Source organism: Mustela nivalis (assembly GCF_964662115.1).
Source record: "Mustela nivalis genome assembly, chromosome: X".
Taxonomy (NCBI): domain Eukaryota; kingdom Metazoa; phylum Chordata; class Mammalia; order Carnivora; family Mustelidae; genus Mustela; species Mustela nivalis.
The window spans coordinates 124,309,128-124,327,620 of record NC_139040.1 but is presented as its reverse complement, the minus strand read 5'-3'; the positions used below and the strand labels follow the sequence as shown (position 1 = coordinate 124,327,620).

The 18,493-nt window shown below is 44.9% G+C and overlaps 2 protein-coding genes across 13 annotated transcripts in view; both read left to right on the top strand.

Annotated features, from left to right (window-relative positions):
- The window catches only part of TLR7 (toll like receptor 7), an 87,126-nt gene that overhangs the window by 35,270 nt on the left and 33,363 nt on the right, over positions 1 to 18,493 (top strand). For 4 of the 12 annotated variants that reach the window (XM_082717081.1, XM_082717079.1, XM_082717080.1 and 1 more), the window contains 2 exons: positions 13,026 to 13,080; positions 13,710 to 16,884. The gene's annotated coding sequence lies outside the window, so the exon portion shown is untranslated. Of the gene's footprint in view, positions 1 to 300; positions 364 to 504; positions 1,532 to 13,025; positions 13,081 to 13,709; positions 16,885 to 18,493 lie in introns of those variants that run through there. The other 8 variants (XM_082717085.1, XM_082717078.1, XM_082717084.1 and 5 more) reach the window with 5 other exon arrangements.
- TLR8 (toll like receptor 8) lies at positions 13,716 to 16,884 on the top strand (the record flags this gene model as incomplete). The annotated part of the gene is made up of 1 exon (XM_082717090.1): positions 13,716 to 16,884. The coding sequence occupies one exon, from the start codon at positions 13,716 to 13,718 to the stop codon at positions 16,833 to 16,835; it is 3,120 nt and encodes a 1,039-aa protein (XP_082573216.1). The 3' UTR covers positions 16,836 to 16,884.

Below are 18,493 nucleotides of genomic sequence, written 5' to 3'. Positions count from 1 at the left end.
GAACAGTAATGATACAATGTGTGTGGAGCGGGGTGCGTGTGTGTGCATAAAAATGTCACCCCGGTCCCACCCTGTCCCCAGTGTCCGGCAAGAAGAAACACATCCTATCCCTTTCCAAGTGAATCTCTTGGCCAGGGGTCAGCCGATGTTCTCTAGGAAGTAAGTATTTTAGACTCTGTGGGCCAAGAGGCTCATGAAAGACATGAGGTAGGTACTTACATAATAAGAGAAAAACACATCACACGCTTATTTAATTGATAAAATTCAAACAATAATCGAGTGCACTTTTTTGTAATATAGGTCTAATAATGACAAGGATGGCATTCTCTGGGGATAATCACATTCGTGTATTTGGAGTTCAAGGTTAGCGTCCCTTAGCATCAGATTGATTACAAATGTTTATCTGTAAAAATTATTCTTCACCCCCATCCCCCACGCCCCCCCACCCCCGCTGGATTTGGCCCTTGTGCTGCAGTTTGCTGACTCCTGTGCTTAACCCTTCAGAGGCGCTCTGAGAGCCCCGAATCCAGGAATCCAGTTCGCTCATCAGACCGAATCAGGAAATTAACACTTCCTGCCTCGTGAATGCTCGCGAGCTTGCAGCCACCCGTTCCCTCATTCGCTGGATGTTTACTGAGCTGCTACCGCGGGCCAGGTGCGGGCTGAGGTGCGGGGACACTGGGGGTGAGACTCCCTCTCTGCACCCCACGCCCGCTGGGGGACCCACACCCACCTCGCTCTGTGCTGTTTTGGAAACCCGTGGAACACAGATGAAGGAACGCAAATGTTATTTCTCTGCTTTATAGAACGAAAGATGAGTTTAGGCAATCCTAAACGGAATTCAAATGTGATGTGTGGTGAAGTTTATAAAAACACACCGAAGTTTTCTTTTTCTTTTAAAGGTTTTATTTATTTATTTGACAGAGATCACAAGTAGGGAGAGGCAGGCAGAGAGAGGAGGAAGCAGGCTCCCTGCTGAGCAGAGAATCCAATGTGCAGCTCGATCCCAGGACCCTGGGATCATAACCTGAGCTGGAAGCAGAGGCTTTAACCCACTGAGCCACCCAGGCGCCCCTCACACTTGAAGTTTTCTAAGTCAAAGAAAAAATGTCGCAGTTTCTCTCCCTCCTTTTCCCCTGATCCTGCTCTCCAGAGCAAACTGATGTTAACATTTTGGTGAGGCTCCTTGTAGCTTTCCCCCCTCCCCCCACCATGCACACCCACAACTCCCCCCATATGTGTTCTATTTGTATCATTCATTTAAATCATTTTATAAATAACGTTCTGCCCCTGAATTTCAGTTTTGAAATTTTAAAGCACAGTCAAGAAATGATTTGGCAACAGTTAAGAAATCACAAGTTCCCTTCTTCCCACATAAACTTCTGCAAACTGCATGCCGGGTTCTGCTGGTGGTAAAGCCGCCGAGTTCAGGAAGTTGGCCAGTTTCTTTGCTCTGAGCACACCGAGTAACAGAGGGTAGCCCTCCCTGGCGCTGCAGGTGACCGATGAGAAATTAGGACGACAGAGCCTGGTAAGCCACTTCTGTTCTCTTAACAAAGCTTTCCCACGAAATGCATGATTTCTGATTGACTCCGAAATGCAGCTTGGGGGCAAACAATGCAAACACAGAACGGGATAAATGGGGCCAGCAAGTATTAGAGCACCTCTCAGTGATGGGCACTAGACATTGAAAATCAAATACAGTGGTCTGACTGATTTGAACAGGACAACAAGCAGATTCCAAGTTAGGAGCTGACTGATACACTCTGGTCCTGCCAGAAACAGTAGTCTCTTCTAGAACCAAAGGGTTGGAAACAAAGTGAGCAGCACAAGTGTTTTTCCTTCGCTATCTCTACAAACGAAGGACAAATTCTCATCTCACATGCTCTGGTCACTTGCTAGGGCCTCGGCAAAGCCTGAAATTAGCATACTCCAAGGCATGTTCAATATTCATTGCTACTTTTCTTGTTCAGGACTTTTAAGTAAACCTGTTATCGTTTCTACAATTGTATTCTGTAGTCAGGAGGTCGGTGTTTGCTACTGTTGGGAAAGGTCAGGCTGAAAAACAAAATTTATAATTTGAAGAAGTGATGTACTTTCGGGGCACCTGGGTGGTGCAGTGGGTTAAGCCTCTGCCTTCGGCTCAGGTCATGGTCCCGGGGTCCTGGAATCAAGCCCCGTATCAGGCTCTCTGCTCAGCAGGGAGCCTGCTTCCCCCTCTCTCTCTGCCTGCCTCTCTGCCTACTTGTCATCTCTCTCTGTCAAATAAATAAAATCTTTTTTAAAATTTTTACATTTTATTTCCAGTTAGTTAACATATAGTGTAATATTTGTTTCGGGGGTACAATACGGTGATTCAACACTTCCATGAAAAACCCAGTGTTCATCACAAGCACATTCCTTAATCCCCATCACCTGTTTCCTACATCCCCCCCCCACCCAACCTCCTCCCTGGTGACCATCAGTGTGTTCTCTAGAGTTAAGAGTCTGTTTCTTGGTTTGCCTCTCTGTGTGTGTGTGTGTGTGTGTGTGTGTGTGTGTGTGTCTCTCTCTCTCTGCTTCTCTCTCTCTCTTTCCTCACCCCCTTTCCTCATCTGTTTTTGTTTCTTCAGTTCCACAAATGAGTGTGATCACACGGTATTTGTCTTTCTCTGACTTATTTTGCTCAGTGTTATACTGTCTACATCCAACCACATGGTTGCAAAAGGCAAGATTGCATTCTTTTCGATGGCTGAATGAAGTTAATTTTGAAATCCACGCGATGCCCATTTTAGGTCTTGAAAGGAATTAGGTTCGTACCGCAGTTCAATGATGCTTTGTGAACGGACTGCAACAGCCCAACAGGGCCGCCAACACATGGGGAACTGGGATTGAAGTTATCCGATTTCTACTTGGCCTGTGAAGCTGCTATGCAAGCCACAGCCAATATAATTGTATTATAAGAAATGAAAATGGAATCATAAAAAACTCAAACTAGCTTGGAAACGTGCCCTGCTTCCCTCCCTCCCATTGGTGATATGGGTAGGACCTCGCGGGCCCCTGGCCTTGGAGCAGAGGTTGTTAGCTTTGACTGTGCATTAGAATCACAGGGGAACCCCCAGACTGATGAAATCAGAATGTTGGGGCCCGGGCCTGTCGGTTCGTAACTTCTCAACCTTGCAGCTTTCTCAAGGTGAGTCCAAGAGCCATGGCCTTAGAACAGTGGCCCACAGGGCCTTCCGGTCCTTTGCTTAAAGAGCACAGTGCTTTTGTAGGGAGTGAGAAGGTTCCAGGAAGAGCCAGATCTCCCTCATTAGCCCCTTGGTTGGATTTCAGAAAGCAAAATCAAGGCTCTGAGTGTGCCTCATCTGAAAAGCCCAGGATGTGGCTTGTGGAAAGCCCAGACTTCAGCAACATCAGGGTTTGTGCGCAGAGGAGGATGGTGTTACTCATGGTTTGTCTTAGCAAGTCCGCTGGCGATTATTTGTAAGGGCATCTTAGGGTCAGCTCCAGAGTCCACCGAGGGGCTTGTCATTCCAAAGGAATGTGTTAACTTCAGCTGCATTATTAAACAGAGCTGAGGGATTTGTTGTTTTTGAAACTCTTACCAACCACCTCCGGAATTTGAATCCTGAATGTTCCTGGTGTGGCTATGAGTTCTCTGTGGACCGTCCAAACCAGACCATAGCCAAACAGCTGCTTGCTTCTAGAATTACCAAAGTGCCAACTCCTCGGGGACCTCTAGGCTCAGCTGCAGCTCTGCCACCTACCATTTGAGTAGCTTCTTCGGGCCTCAGGTTCCCCATCTGTAAAATGGGGTCTTTTTTTTTTTAAAGATTTTATTTATTTGACAGACAGAGATCACAAGTAGGCAGAGAGGTGGGCAGAGAGAGAGAGGGAAGCAGGCTCCCTGCTGAGCAGAGAGCCCGATGCGGGGCTCGATCCCAGGACCCCGGGACCATGACCTGAGCCGAAGGCAGAGGCTTAACCCACTGAGCCACCCAGGCGCCCATGGAAAATGGGGTCTTAAAGTAGCACGTGCCATACTGACAATCATGCTATTTGAATCCCCCAAAATACAGTAGGGAGCACTTGAGTGCCTTGCCAGGAAGCAAACCCCAGGACCAGTGCAAGTCACACGTTTTTGTATTTAATCCTCATAAAAGCCAGGAAATTGGGATCCATCTCTTCGTTGACATGCGGATTCAACATGGTAGTGGTTTCTCTCCCAAAGCCGTTAGCGAATCCATCAGATTTGGGAAGGATAAAATATCTTTTGATTAGTTGTAAATTTCACCTAAGCTGACAAACCCTGTCAACCATTTCTTTACTAATTTACTTTCATAATGTCTCCGCGGGCAACAGATTCAACAGCAAGTGAATCAGAACCCATAAAAAATTATAAATAGGTTCCCGCTGGGCAAAAATTCAAGTCTGGTCGAACACCACATCACGCCCAAATGGCTAAGTAATTCAACTGACCATGTTTTAGAATCAGAAGGTTCTCTTGACTCTTTAGTGTAATCCTGGGTTATCCGCGGGACCCATCCTGAGAAAGGGGATACAGCTTAGGAGATGGTCTGAGACAAAGGAAGCCTTTGAAGAGGGAGAAGGAAGGAGGCATCATTGCTGAAAGTTTGCAGCCTAGGAAGAGGATGTAGAAAGACAAAAACCTGTTTCATTTCAGGACGGCAGGCTTGTCCCCCACCCCACCCCCACCCTGCCCCCCACCCCCAGATGATTTTTGCCTGAGATTGTGAAATTGTGCAGCAAAACATACAGGGTTGAGGTGAGCATCGCCCAGTGGGGGCACTTCCTTTGCACCCAGCACCATCTGTTTCTGTCCTGCCCGCGCCCCTCACCCCCTCGGGCGGGGTTCCGGGGGTGGCCCCTCACGGCATCCTCAGTGAAGGCAGACTTTTCTGAACGCATCTTCAGAACTCCCTGGTCTTCTGTCATTGTGGTTTTGGCGTCCGTTGGTGTCCAAGCGGAGAAGGCAGGTGTGAGGGAGAACTAGGGTCAGTTGTTCTCGTTGTGCTGTTTGGGTCCTTCTGAACCCAAAGGTGACACCTGGTCTGTTGTCAGCGATGGACCCAACTGAAGGACGGAGCATGCATGGAAAATAGGAAAACAGTTGTGAAATCGCTTCCTCTGTAGCTAGAAACCGTGCTATTTGGCGGGGAGGGAAGTTAGCAGGGTGTGTGTGTGTGTGTGTGTGAGAGAGAGAGAGAGAGAGAGAATGAGAGAGAGAGAGAATGAGATTCCTATGCTTTCTTTAAGGAAATGGGTCCTGACTTTTTCTGGGTGTTCCAAGGCAACACCCAGTGAGAGATCCAGACCACGCAGAGCCAGTCATCCTCAGGGAACGTTCTAGGCAGGGAGCTCACCAGCCTTTCTGAACAACGGCTTCCTCGGGCGGTTGGGCTTTGTCTAGGCACTGGGTTCCACCGGCCGCTCTCAGTCCCCGCTGCCCATTCTCGGGCTCCGCAAACTTGGTGGCTCAAGACAACAGAACTGGATCCTCTCAGCTTCTTGGCAGCTCTGAGGGAAATGTTCCAGGTCCTTCTCTTGGCTTCTGGTGGGGGCCAGCAGCCCTGGGCATTCCTTGCAAACTTCCCTCTTCTAAGGACATCAGGCGCCGGACTGGGGAGACCCTCACTCAGCATGGCCTCGCTTTGACTGGATTCTGTGGCCAAAGACCCTACTTCTGAATCAGTTCAGACTCATGGGTACAGAAGTTAGAGGTTCAGCTCGTCTTTCGGGGGGTTTCAACTGAACCCGCAACATTCCCCTTTTCTGACCCTCGCCCTCCACCTTCGCTGCTCCCGGTCGAATATTTCTCTCCCTGCCTGTGGCTGTCTCCCCACCTTGTGCCCCTGTGCCTGATCTGAACCCCGGAGTGAGACCGTGGACAACCAGGGCCAGCTTCTCATTAGAGAGCTCTTCTGTTCTTAGAAGCCACAGGGCCTAGGGCCCGTGACACTTTAAGGAAAGCTTTCATTTTCTTTAAAATCAGGAAAATCATATAATTCAGGCCAGACTGTGTTTCTCTTTATGCCAATGTGGTCATAAAAGAGAATTTTGACTTTTATTTTTTTATCTTAATGGACGAAGGAGCGCACAAAGGCCAAAGTGTGTTGGCCCCACCTCCTAATTTCTGATTTACCAGAGAGGCTGAGGAAAATTCAGGAATTGCTAATATGTCCCCAGTGAAGGAGACTGAAGTATTTTTTAAAATGTCTTTATTTATTCTGGAGCAAGAGCGAGCGAGAGAACATGGGGGGAGGAGCAGAGGAAGAAGGACAGGGAGACTCTCTGCTGAGCGTAGAGCCTGACACGGGGCTCAACCTCACAACCCTGAGATCGTGACGTGGGCTGAAACGAAGAGTCGGATGCTTAGCCAAGGTCCCCTAGGAGACAGGAGTATCGATCACAATCCCTTACCTGAAACCCATGGGCCAGCATGGCGTCAGAGTTCAGATTCATATTTTAGCAAGATGATATGTTACAAAACACTTCCAACAGGTGCAAGTCACCCACATGGCTATTTCTGCCATGCAAGGAGAAATCTCACGCTAACTAGCTAAATACAGATTATAGTAGCCTTACAGTCAGTTCAGGTCCGGTTTGGGTGGCCAGTAAGTCCTAAAAAACAAAGTTCTCTGGTGCTCGGATTTTTTAGGATTTTAAACTTGCAGACAGGAGACCGAGAATCTGTGCAGGACAGACAGCACCTGCATTAAGAGACTAAGTGTTAAACCACTGTCCTGGGTGCTGGAGGCTCACTCTATCCATCACTGCTTCTGAATTTTTTTTTTTTCCTGTTTCTGTTGATTTCTGTCATGCTAGGTGAATTGCTCAAGGGGACGGATACTCGCTATTACGCAGGGCTTGGAGGATGGGGGTCGGGAATGGGGGCCATATAAGTGATGAGAAGCTTCATTTTACAACACTTCCCAACAGATGAGTCTCTCTGCCCAAAAGGAATGGCCGTGAGTCGCTTTCGGTCAGAGTGTGCTGGAGTGATCGCAGATCTTTTCCCCAGTGCAAGGCTGAGCCCAGGGTGAGGAGAGTTGAGGCAACATTTAAGGAAGGGAGGATGCCCCAAATTTGCCCCGTAATCAAGATGAACAATATTTTAATGTTCGGTTAGAAAAAACAATCAAACCGGCCACCTCCAGCCTGCAGGCTAGTTGCCTGTTTTCGGTAAATAAAGTTTTATTGGCACCGGAGCCGGGATCAAAGGGAGGCAAGTGACGTGGGGCCTCGTGAGAGCGGGGTTGGATTCTGTGTTTATGTAACATGTTGACTATTGAGTGCATCAGACACCTCATCCTTGACTCGTACTTTAAGGGGTTCCAGACCTGCCAGGGGGAGGGGGACAGGTGGCAGAAGTAAGTATCCTTTCTTCTCTCTGTCTCAGGTTCGGTTTTATTCGCAGAGTTGCACTTTCTGTCTTACTTGCACAATCGCCCCTTTCCCTCCTTCATCTGATTCCCAGAGTGGCCATTTCTCTATTTTATTTGCATAGTTGCCATTTCTCTTCTGCCAGACTCCATGGTTTGGACTCGGTGACACTTGTGAACATAATTCTCCTTGGTGGCCCTTGAGGTGCTTCCGGAGCCTGGACTCCTAGTAGCCGGAAGCCTGGGGGCGGCCAAGAGGAAGGGCTCTGCCAGGGAGGCGCAGCTCCTGCGGGGCTGTCGGGGGCTCCCCCCTCCCTCCTTGGCTCCAGTCGGACGAGTGAGCTAGTCTCAGCCCCGCACTTGGGAAGATGACGGGGCCTTTACAGTCCATTCACAGGCGTGAGGTCCTGAGGCAGATGGAGAGGCTTGGCGGCTCGGGGTTTTCTCCTCGAGTCCTTGGCTAGCTGCCAGCTCACCGCTTCCCACCCTGTCCCACCATGTATTTCTCTCCAAACCAAGGTCAGCTGGAACTCCATCAAGTCACCTCCTTAGGTCAGGACCCTTGGAAGAGTGGAGTTAGGAACCGCAAGCTCCTCACTCACAAATGGGCAGAATATGCTGATCCCTTCCATGGCCCGACGTTTACTTTAAGTTGCTTCAGATTCTCCCAGACTCTGGGAGGCCATTTTCACTCTGAAAAAAAACACAAAACAAAACCAACCAAACAAACCAAAAAAACAGTGAAATTCAGCAAGTTCTCCTCCTTGTCTCTAGCGCCCCCTAGAGGCTTTTCCGCTCACTTGTTCCTTGTTGTAGGAGAGAACCTTGCCTCTGAGATGAGACGCGGAGGCCTTAACTTGAAGCCACACAGGACAGCTCTGTCCTCTGGACCTGCCCAAGTAACCACCTAAAAATGCCTCTCCTACCAACAGAGCTGTTCATCACGCTAAGGGAAGACTCTCCGATCTGGCCTTACCTGGCCTTCTGTTCCTCCTGGGCCTTTTTAAACATTCATTTGGAATGTTTTATTAATGGATAATTAAAAAACAAGAGCAGGAAATTAATAAGCACTACCTCAGCCAGGTGATCACAGGCCACATACAGTGAGTCACCTTGCTACTCTGTGCCCTTGGTGTGATGGGGCTACAAAGGCTATTGACTTCTGCGGTCTTCCTGCCGAAGACCCATTACCCTAGTTTCATCATGAGAAGAACAACAGACAAATCCCAGTTGAGGGACAGTCTGCATAACCATCCTCTTCCCTGTCTTTATTTTTCTCCATAGTGATTTCCACCATCTAACCTACTGTCCTGTAGGGTAAGCTCCAAATGGGCTGGCATTTTAATCAATTTGGTTCCTTGCTGTATTCCCAGTTTGGAAGTAATTCCTGAAGTAGAGTATATGCATAATAAATAGTTTTGAACAAATGAATAAATGGCTATAGAGCTTTTGAATTGCTGCACAGTATTCCCCTGTATGGCCACTACTCAAAGGTATTCGAACGATTTCCGATCTTTTGCTATTGCTAACAGCCTTATGTTGAACATCCTTGGGTATAGTGATTGGTGTATGTGAGGGTCTATCTTTAGGATCTATTTCTAGGAATTGCCGAGTCTATGTCTCCAATTTTTTTTTTTAAGATTTTATTTATTTATTTGAGAGAGAGAGAGCACGCATGCGCACAAGCAGGCGGAGGGGTAGAGGGAGAGGGAAAAACAGACTCCCCACCAAGCAGGGAGCGTGATGGGGGACTCCATCCCAGAACCCTGGATCATGACCTGAGCTGAAGGCAGAGGCCTAACTGACTGAGCCACCCAGGTGCCCCTATGTCTCCAATTCTGATAAATGTTAAGAATTTCTTACTGTCTTAGAGGGGACATTAATTTAGATTTCTGCCAGCAAAATATGACAGCACCTGTTTCTCCATGTCCTCACCTACACAGTAGAACTGGTAAAAATAATGGTATCTCTGTGTAATTTTTTGAGTGAGGTTAGTATCTTTTCCTATGTTTAAAAGCTATATGTGTTTCCTTTTCCTTTGAGCTCTCTTTTAATATGTCTTTGTCCATTTTTCTGTTGGGTTATCTTCCCACTTATCTGTAAAATGTCTTTACGTGTCAAATCTCTTACTCCCTTATCTATGATAAGGACTACAAATAGTTTTTCCTAATTTTTTGTTTCACTTTTGGCATCGTTTGCCATGTTTTTTGGTAAGGCATAATTTTAACCCACTGAGCCACCCATGCGCCTTGTAAGGCATAATTTTAACTTGCATGTGCTTGCACTGACCAGTCTCTACTTTTTTTGGGCCTCTGATCTATTTTTTCATTGTTCTGGAGTAACTAGGCAATGCAATTAGACAATAAAAATAAATGGGACTACATAAAGGGTATTAGGGAGAAAATCACTATTTGCAGGTGGTTTAATGGCTTACCCAGGAATATCACATGAAGAAACAACTATTCTAAACAACCAGAGAATTTAGTATAGTGATTTGGTATAAAATTAATATATGGGAATCAGTAGTCTTAATTTATAGCAGCAAAGGCCTGTTAGAAGGTAAAATACAAGTAATCCATCCACAAAAGAAGATCAATGAGCAGGACTTGGTCTATCAGATACTAACATCCCCCCAGACTGTAATTATTAAAACATGTGGTGCCAGCATGTGAATGATGAACAGATTGATGAAGCAGAGAGCCTAAAGTTGGGAAGCAAAAAATTATTCAACAAGTGATGTTTGCACATCATTAAAACAGAAAAGCAACCCACTGAATGGGAGAAGATATTTGCAGTGGTATGTCTGATAAAGGGTTGATAGTCAAAATACATAAAGAACTTATACAACTAAACACCACAAAAATAGCCTGATTAAGAGGATCGGAATAGACATTTTTCCAAAGAAGACATACGGATGGCCAACAGACACATGAAAAGATGCTCCACATCACTCGTCATCAGGGAAATGCTAATCACAACCACCATGAGAGCTCACGTCACACCTGTCACAATGGCTAAATAAAACACACATCAAAAACAAACAAAAACCACGTTGATGGGATGTGCAGAAAAGAGAACACTCATGCCCTCTTGGTGGGGCTGTAAATTGGTGCTGGTACAACCACTGTGAAAACCAATCTGGAGGTTCCTCAAAAAATAAAAACTAGAAATACTACATGATGTGGTAATTTCATTACTGGTTATTAACCCAAAGAAAATGAAAACATGGATTCAAACACACACACACACACATACACACACACACACACACACACACACACACTTCTATGTTCATTACAGCATTATTTATAATAGCTGAGATATGGAAGCAACCTAAATGTCCATCGACAGATGAATAGATAAAGAAGATGGCATGTATACCTACAGCTATAAAAAAGAATGGTATCTTGCCATTTGCGACATGGTGGACAAAGAGGGTATTATGCTAAATGAAACAAGTCAAAGAGAAATAATGTATGGTTTCATTTATATGTGAGATCTAAAAGACAAATGAACAAATAAACAGACCCATAAACACAGAGAACACAATAGTAGTTCCCAGAGGAGAGGGTGGTGAGGGAATGAGCAAAATGGGCAAAGGGGAGTGGGAGGTACAAGTTTGCAGTTACAGAATGAACAAATCACAGGGATGAAAGGTACAGCATAGTGAATGTAGTCAGAGGTACTGTGATAGTGTGGTACCATGGCAGACAGGAGGTACACTTGCAGGGAACACAGCATAATGTATGGACTTGTCGAATCACTATGTCGTATGGCTAAAACTAATGTAACATTGTGTGTCAACCATATTTCAGTAAAAATAAATATGTGAATGACGTTAGGGCAAGCAGATCTCCATTTAGAAAAAAATAATGTGGGTCTGCACCTCATGTTTTATGCCAAAACAATCCCAGTAGGATAAGATATTTCAGTGTAGGAAAATGAAATCATAAATTTACCAGAAAAAAAGATGTGGAAATCGTTGTTGATAGAACTGAGGTATGGAATGTCTTTTATGGCATCCACTACCCTGCATGATCTGATTCATACCTCAGGCTGTCCTTGCCACGACCCCCAAGGCCATCCCTCTGTGAGCACTCTCCTCTGAGCCGAAGGGGCATATATGTAACAGCCTACTGGACATCTCCATTGCAAGATCACAAACTCAAATTTAACACATCAGATTAATATGACAAGAAGCTTCAAACAATACCCATTTATCAGCTCAAATTTCTATAGGTCAGAGTCTGGGTGGGCTTGCCGGGGTTCTCTGCTCTTGATTGAATAAGGCTAAAATTGATACATTGGCCAAGCCGAACTCTTCACTCCAGGCTCTGAGTAAGGATCCATTCCCAAGTTCATTCAGGTTGACAGGCAATTTGAGTTTTTCATGGTTGTAGGATGGGAAACGGGGTGTTCCCTTGCCAGCTGTCAGCAGAGCACCACTCTCAGCTTCTGAAGGTGGCCTGCATTCCTCGCCAGTGGCCCCCTCCACCTTGAAGTCAGCAAGAGTGCGTCAAATTATTCTCCTGCTTCCAACCTCCCTGATTCTCCTTTCTGCTGCCAACCAGAGAAAGCTCTCTGCTTTTAAAGGCTCATACAATGGAATGAGGCCCATCTAGATAATCTCCCTTTTGTCACATGACCTAGCACGATAGCCGAGTAGTATGAGGGAGCAAAGGACAGAGGGGCCTTCTGGAAATTCTGCCTACCAAACCAGGTAAAGTGGGGCTTTCTTTCAGTGGAAGGAAGACATCAGGCAGCAGCACCTAGATAGTGCTGTACTTGAAAATGACTGAAAGTAACTGAAAATGCCTGGGAGTTCTCTTTCACCTGAGTTTTCATCTCAGCAGCAGCTGGCTCTTCCTCGACTGCTGTGAACTGGTGGTGATCCTAGACCCTCAGCATAATCACTATCCACATACTAAGGGTATGACAGGGACTGTTAGTTCATTAACCCTCAACTTTAGAAGAACTTAAAAAAGGAAGCACTTCCCTGGCTTAGCTCACAAGAAGGACAGGAGTTCGGCTCTAGTGAAAAACACGATTTCGTGAAGGTTGGTCTTGAGACTCAGGGAAATAAGATTTGGAGAGTTCTTCTGACCACAGCCCTCATCCCGCAATCACGTTAATGTGTTTATTGCATCGTATAACTACCAAAGCTAATATATTCAGCCGTCTGTTAAGAGAGAGCTGCAGAAAGCGAGGCGCTCTACTGAGTTACAGAGGTTGCTTGAAAAGATAAGACATCATGTCTTCCCTACAGAAGTTTACAACATCAGCCAAAAAATAGCTATTAATTCCAACGTTCCTGTGATAAGGGACAGGAATACTGGTAGCCATTCCGCAAGATTTTTTTGAGTGCCATCTACAACTGAGGTGCTGTTCTGGCACAAAGACTTCAAAGTGAGGTTGTGTAGCATCATGGCTACTGTTGGAATCAGAATGACTGGAATCCAGCTCTACAATGTATTCTCCTTCCGAAAGCCACTGAAGGGTCTTGAGTGGGTAAATCGGATATCAAAGATAAAATACGGATAACATAGAACCTATCTCATTGTGTTGCTCTGGGCATTAATGTGGCTGACAAAATGTTTATGGTTAGCACACTCCCTGATACTTTGTTATCATTATCAACAGAAGGTGTCCACTTCACTGGAGGAGAGAATAGATCCAGATACGTACCACTGGAGAGGTAACAAGCATCTGTGGGGAAGGCCAATAAGAGATATGGTTGTGCTGAGGGATGGCTATGTTGATAAGGTAGAGGTGACTCTAGCTTGGAGATCTCAGATGATACCATAATGAAAGGTGGACCTGAACTCTCCTTGGGATGGGCCAACTTTCATCGAGAGTTCTGCTAATAGGTCGAAGCTCTGAATGTATAGCTTGCCGGGTTCCAGATCTAGCATGAACCATAGCCACAGGCCCGCATCAGACCCTTTATGGTGATGAGGCATCTCAATGAAGGACTCTGCAAAAGCTTCCCAGGCTTCTTTGAGCACCATGAAGCTGAATGCGATGATTCCGAACCTTGCAGCGGGTGTTGTGTGTAAATGATGAATCACTAAATTCTACTCCCCAAACCAATATCGCAGCATACGTTAACTAACAACAACTTAAATACAAATTTGAAAAAGACCAAAAAAATTAATAAAAATTAAAATTGTTCTGAACATAACTTCACACAATTTGTTTAATCGCTAAGAGAATTCATACTTCAAAATCCATGCGCAGTGCCATGAAGCGCTGTTATTTTTGTCATGATTTACCTAGTAAAGCCTGCTACTCTAACATTGTGCCTCCGCTTTTGATTTTCCTTAGGAAAACATGACCCTCCCATCTTTGTTTCTGACCTGCCTTTTCCTGCTCATCTCTGATTCCTACGAGTTCTTCAATAAAGCAAATTTTTCTAGAAGCTATCCTTGTGATGAGAAAAGACAAAATGGCTCTGTGATTGCAGAATGCAACGGCCGTCGACTGAGAGAAGTTCCCCAAACCGTGGGCAAGTATGTGACAGCACTAGACCTCTCTGATAATTACATTACACACATAACAAATGAATCATTTCAAGGGCTGCAGAATCTTACTAAAATAAATCTAAACCACAATAGCAATCCACAGCACCTGAATGAAAACCCTGATATAAACAAAAAAGGCATGAATATCACAGATGGGGCGTTCCTCAACCTACAAAACTTAAAGCAATTACTGCTTGAAGACAACCAGTTATACCAAGTACCTGGTGGCTTGCCAGGGTCTTTGAAGGAACTTAGTCTCATTAAAAACAACATAATTTCGGTAACTAAAAAGAACACTTCTGGCCTTACCAATCTGGAAAGGCTCTACTTGAGCTGGAACTGCTATTTCGGCAATAATTGTGTTAATAAAACTTTTCACATAGAAAACGGAACGTTTGAAAGTCTTACGAATTTGCAGGTGCTGTCCCTGTCTTTTAATAAGCTTATCTGTGTGCCACTTAAGCTGCCAGACTCCCTAAGAGAACTTTATCTCAGCAATGCCAAGATTAAAAGCATCAAGCAGGAAGATTTCAAGGGACTGAGACATTTAAGAGTCCTAGATTTAAGTGGGAACTGCCCGAGGTGTTTCAACGCCCCATTTCCCTGTACACCTTGTGAAGGAGGCACTTCAATTCAGATCCATCCTCTTGCTTTTCAAAACCTGACGGAACTTCGCTACCTAAACCTCTCTAGCACTTCTCTCCGGAAGATTCCCGTAACGTGGTTTGAGAATATGCCCAGGCTGAAGGTTCTGCATTTGGAATTCAATTACTTAGTGGATGAAATAGCCTCTGGGGAATTTTTAATGAAACTGCCCTCCTTGGAAATACTTGACTTATCTTTTAACTACAAAATGGCAAAATATCCAAAATATATTAATATTTCCCAAAACTTCTCTAATCTTAAGCTGCTCCAGGCGCTGCACTTAAGAGGTTACGTGTTCCAGGAACTTACAGCAAAAAATTTCCATCCCCTGAAGGGTCTCCCACATCTAAGGACTATCAACTTGGGCATCAACTTTATTAAGCAAATTAATTTTACCCTCTTCCAAGATTTCCCCAATCTGACGATCATTTACTTGTCAGAAAACCGAATATCACCCTTGGTAAATGATATCCAGCAAAATGACGAAAATGGTTACTCCTCTCCAAGTCATGTGCTTAAGCCACGCTCAGCAGATTTTGAGTTTGACCCACATTCAAATTTTTATCATAATACCCATCCTTTAATAAAGCCGCAATGCACAGCTTATGGCAAAGCCTTAGATTTAAGTCTGAACAGTATTTTCTTCATCGGGCGAGAGCAATTTGAAGCTTTTCATGACATTGCCTGCTTAAATCTGTCTTCAAATGGCAATGGTCAAGTGTTAAATGGAACTGAATTTTCAGCTGTGCCGCATATCAAATATTTGGATCTGACCAACAATAGATTAGACTTTGACGATGACAATGCTCTCAGTGATCTACCCGAGTTAGAAGTTCTAGATCTCAGCTACAATGCACACTACTTCCGAATAGCAGGGGTGACGCATCGCCTGGGATTTATTCAAAATTTAACACAACTGAAAGTTTTAAACTTGAGCCACAATGGCATTTATACTTTAACAGAGCAAGACCTGAGAAGCATGTCCCTAGAAGAATTAATTTTCAGAGGAAACCACCTTGACATTTTGTGGAATGCTGAAGGTGACAAGTACTGGAAAATTTTTACAAGTCTCAGGAACCTGACACGGCTCGATTTGTCCTTGAATAACCTTCATCTTATCCCAAACGAAGCTTTTTTGAACTTGCCCCAGAGTCTCACCCAACTATACATAAATAATAACATGTTAAATTTCTTTAACTGGACTTTACTCCAACACTTTCCACATCTCCACTTGCTGGACTTGAGTGGAAACAGGCTATCCTCTTTAACTAACAGCCTCTCCAAATTCACGCCTTCCCTGAGGACGCTGCTACTACGTCGAAACAGGATTTCACACCTGCCCTCCAACTTTCTTTCCGAAGCCAGCGGTCTGATCCACCTCGATTTGAGTTCCAACCTGCTGAAGATGATCAACAAGTCCACGCTTCAAACGAAGACCAACACCAGTTTAACCATTTTGAAACTAGATAGAAACCCTTTTGACTGTACCTGTGACATTGGAGATTTTCGAAGATGGATGGACGAAAATCTGGATGTCACCATCCCTCGGCTGACGGACGTGATCTGCTCTAGTCCTGGGGATCAGAAAGGGAAGAGCATCATGAGTCTGGAGCTAACAACCTGTATTTCAGATACCATCGCGGCAGTGCTGTGTTTCTTCACGTCCTTAATCACCATCACCGTGATGTTGGCTGCCTTGGGTCACCACTGGTTTTACTGGGATGTTTGGTTTATCTACCACGTGTGTCTAGCTAAGGTAAAAGGCTACAGGTCTCTTTCCACATCCCAAACTTTCTATGATGCCTATGTTTCTTACGACACCAAAGATGCGTCGGTTACGGACTGGGTGATAAATGAACTGCGTTTCCACCTAGAGGAGAGCGAAGGGAAAAATGTGCTCCTGTGTTTAGAGGAGAGGGATTGGGACCCTGGATTAGCCATCATCGATAACCTCATGCAGAGCATAAACCAAAGCAAGAAAACTATATTCGTCTTAACCAAAGAATATGCTCAAAACTGGAACTTCAAAACAGCATTCTACTTGGCCTTGCAGCGGCTCATGGAAGAGAACATGGATGTGATCGTATTTATTCTGCTGGAGCCCGTGTTACAGCATTCTCAGTATTTGAGGCTGCGGCAGAGGATCTGCAAGAGCTCCATCCTTCAATGGCCCGACAACCCCAAGGCGGAAGGCTTATTTTGGCAAAGTCTGAAAAACGTAGTCTTAACGGAAAACAATTCCCGTTATAACAATTTGTATGTTGATTCCATTAAACAGTACTAACGGATGTTAAGCCACGGCTCACCAGCATAATAAAAATGCAAAGCAATTACTCTTCTGTCTTAGGTATTTATTGCTGTGTAACAAATTACCCCCAGACTTACTGGCTTATGGTAACGCACTCTGATCTTACCGTCTCTAGTCAGGCATGCAGACGAGGCTTGGCTGAGTCCTCTGCTCAGCGTCTCTTAAAGGCTGTAAGCTACGTGTCATCAGTCAGGGCCACAGGCATCTCCCAGGCTTAGGATCCACTTCCAAGCTCAAACTCACGTGGTTGTTTGCAGGATTCAGTTCCTCTGGCAGTGTTGGTTAAAGGCTGCTCTCCATTTCCAGCCACAGGCACCTCTCCTGCAGGACAGCTTGCTAGCTTGCTTCATCCAAGCCGGCAAGAGAGAGAGGTTGCTAGCAAGATGGAAGCCACCACCTTTGGTAATCTAATCAGGGAAGTGATAGCCCCTCACCTGGGCCACATGCGGTTTATTAGAAGTAAATCACAGGTCCTGACAGCTCCGTGGGAGTGACCATTTCAGTCCAGGTAAATTAGTCTATGACCAAGATGGCGGCAGTTGGCCTGCCATCTTGGTCATAGATTGTGAATACCAGGAGGCGGGGATTATTGTGGGCCAGCTTAAGAGTTGGCTCACTGCACCTTCTTTTCAATATCTAAGAACTGTTGTAATTCTAACTCATGGCTCTGCTGTTAAGTTGCTCTTTAGGGTTATCATATGCCCGTGGTTACATGGTTACATTATGCTGTGGTTGCATTAGTCTTCCTTTTGCAATTACTTTTCTAAATATTGGGTATAATATTTGACCTCTAAGGTTTAGATGCCATTTAAAGGCTAAGATGGATATTTTCAGATTTTTTTTTATTTTATTATTTTTTTAAGATTTTATTTATTTATTTGACAGACAGAGATCACAAGTAGGCAAAGAGTCAGGCAGAGAGAGAGAAGGAAGCAGGCTCCCTGCTGAGCAGAGAGCCCGATGCGGGGCTCGATCCCATGACCCTGGGATCATGACCTGAATCGAAGGCAGCGGCTTAACCCACTGAGCCACCCAGGTGCCCCAGGTGTTTTTTATTTCTTAACCACTTTTTTAAAAAGTACGCAACCAAGTTAGAAGCATTTGAAGTATCTGTTGGTTGCCATTGCTATAAATCTTGAATGATTAGAAATACTTCATTTCATATGATATGAGCATACGATAAATATACAGTAGGGAACTAGATCTATGATGTAAAATAAATTGCCATCTACACTGGGTTTTTTGTGAATACTTAAAAAAAAAATCTTTGGTAAAAACCAAAGGGCATGGGGCGCCTGGGTGGCTCAGTGGGTTAAGCATCTGCACTCAGCTTAGGTCATGATCTCAGGGTCCTGGGATCCAGCCTGGTGTCAAGCTCCCTGCTCTGCAGGGAGCCTGCTTCTCCCTCTCCCTCTGCCTGCCACTTGCCCTGCTTGTGCTCTGTGTGTATGTGTGTCAAGCAAATAAAATCTAAAAAAACAAAACAAAACAAAAGGGTAAAAGTTTTGATGATGTTTATATATTAAAGTAATTATTAATAGAGAAATTAATTCTATCTTTACCCCCCACTTAGAAGACAAAGTCAGAACACCTACCTGTTGGTGCCCTTTATGCAACTGTCCCAAATGAAACAA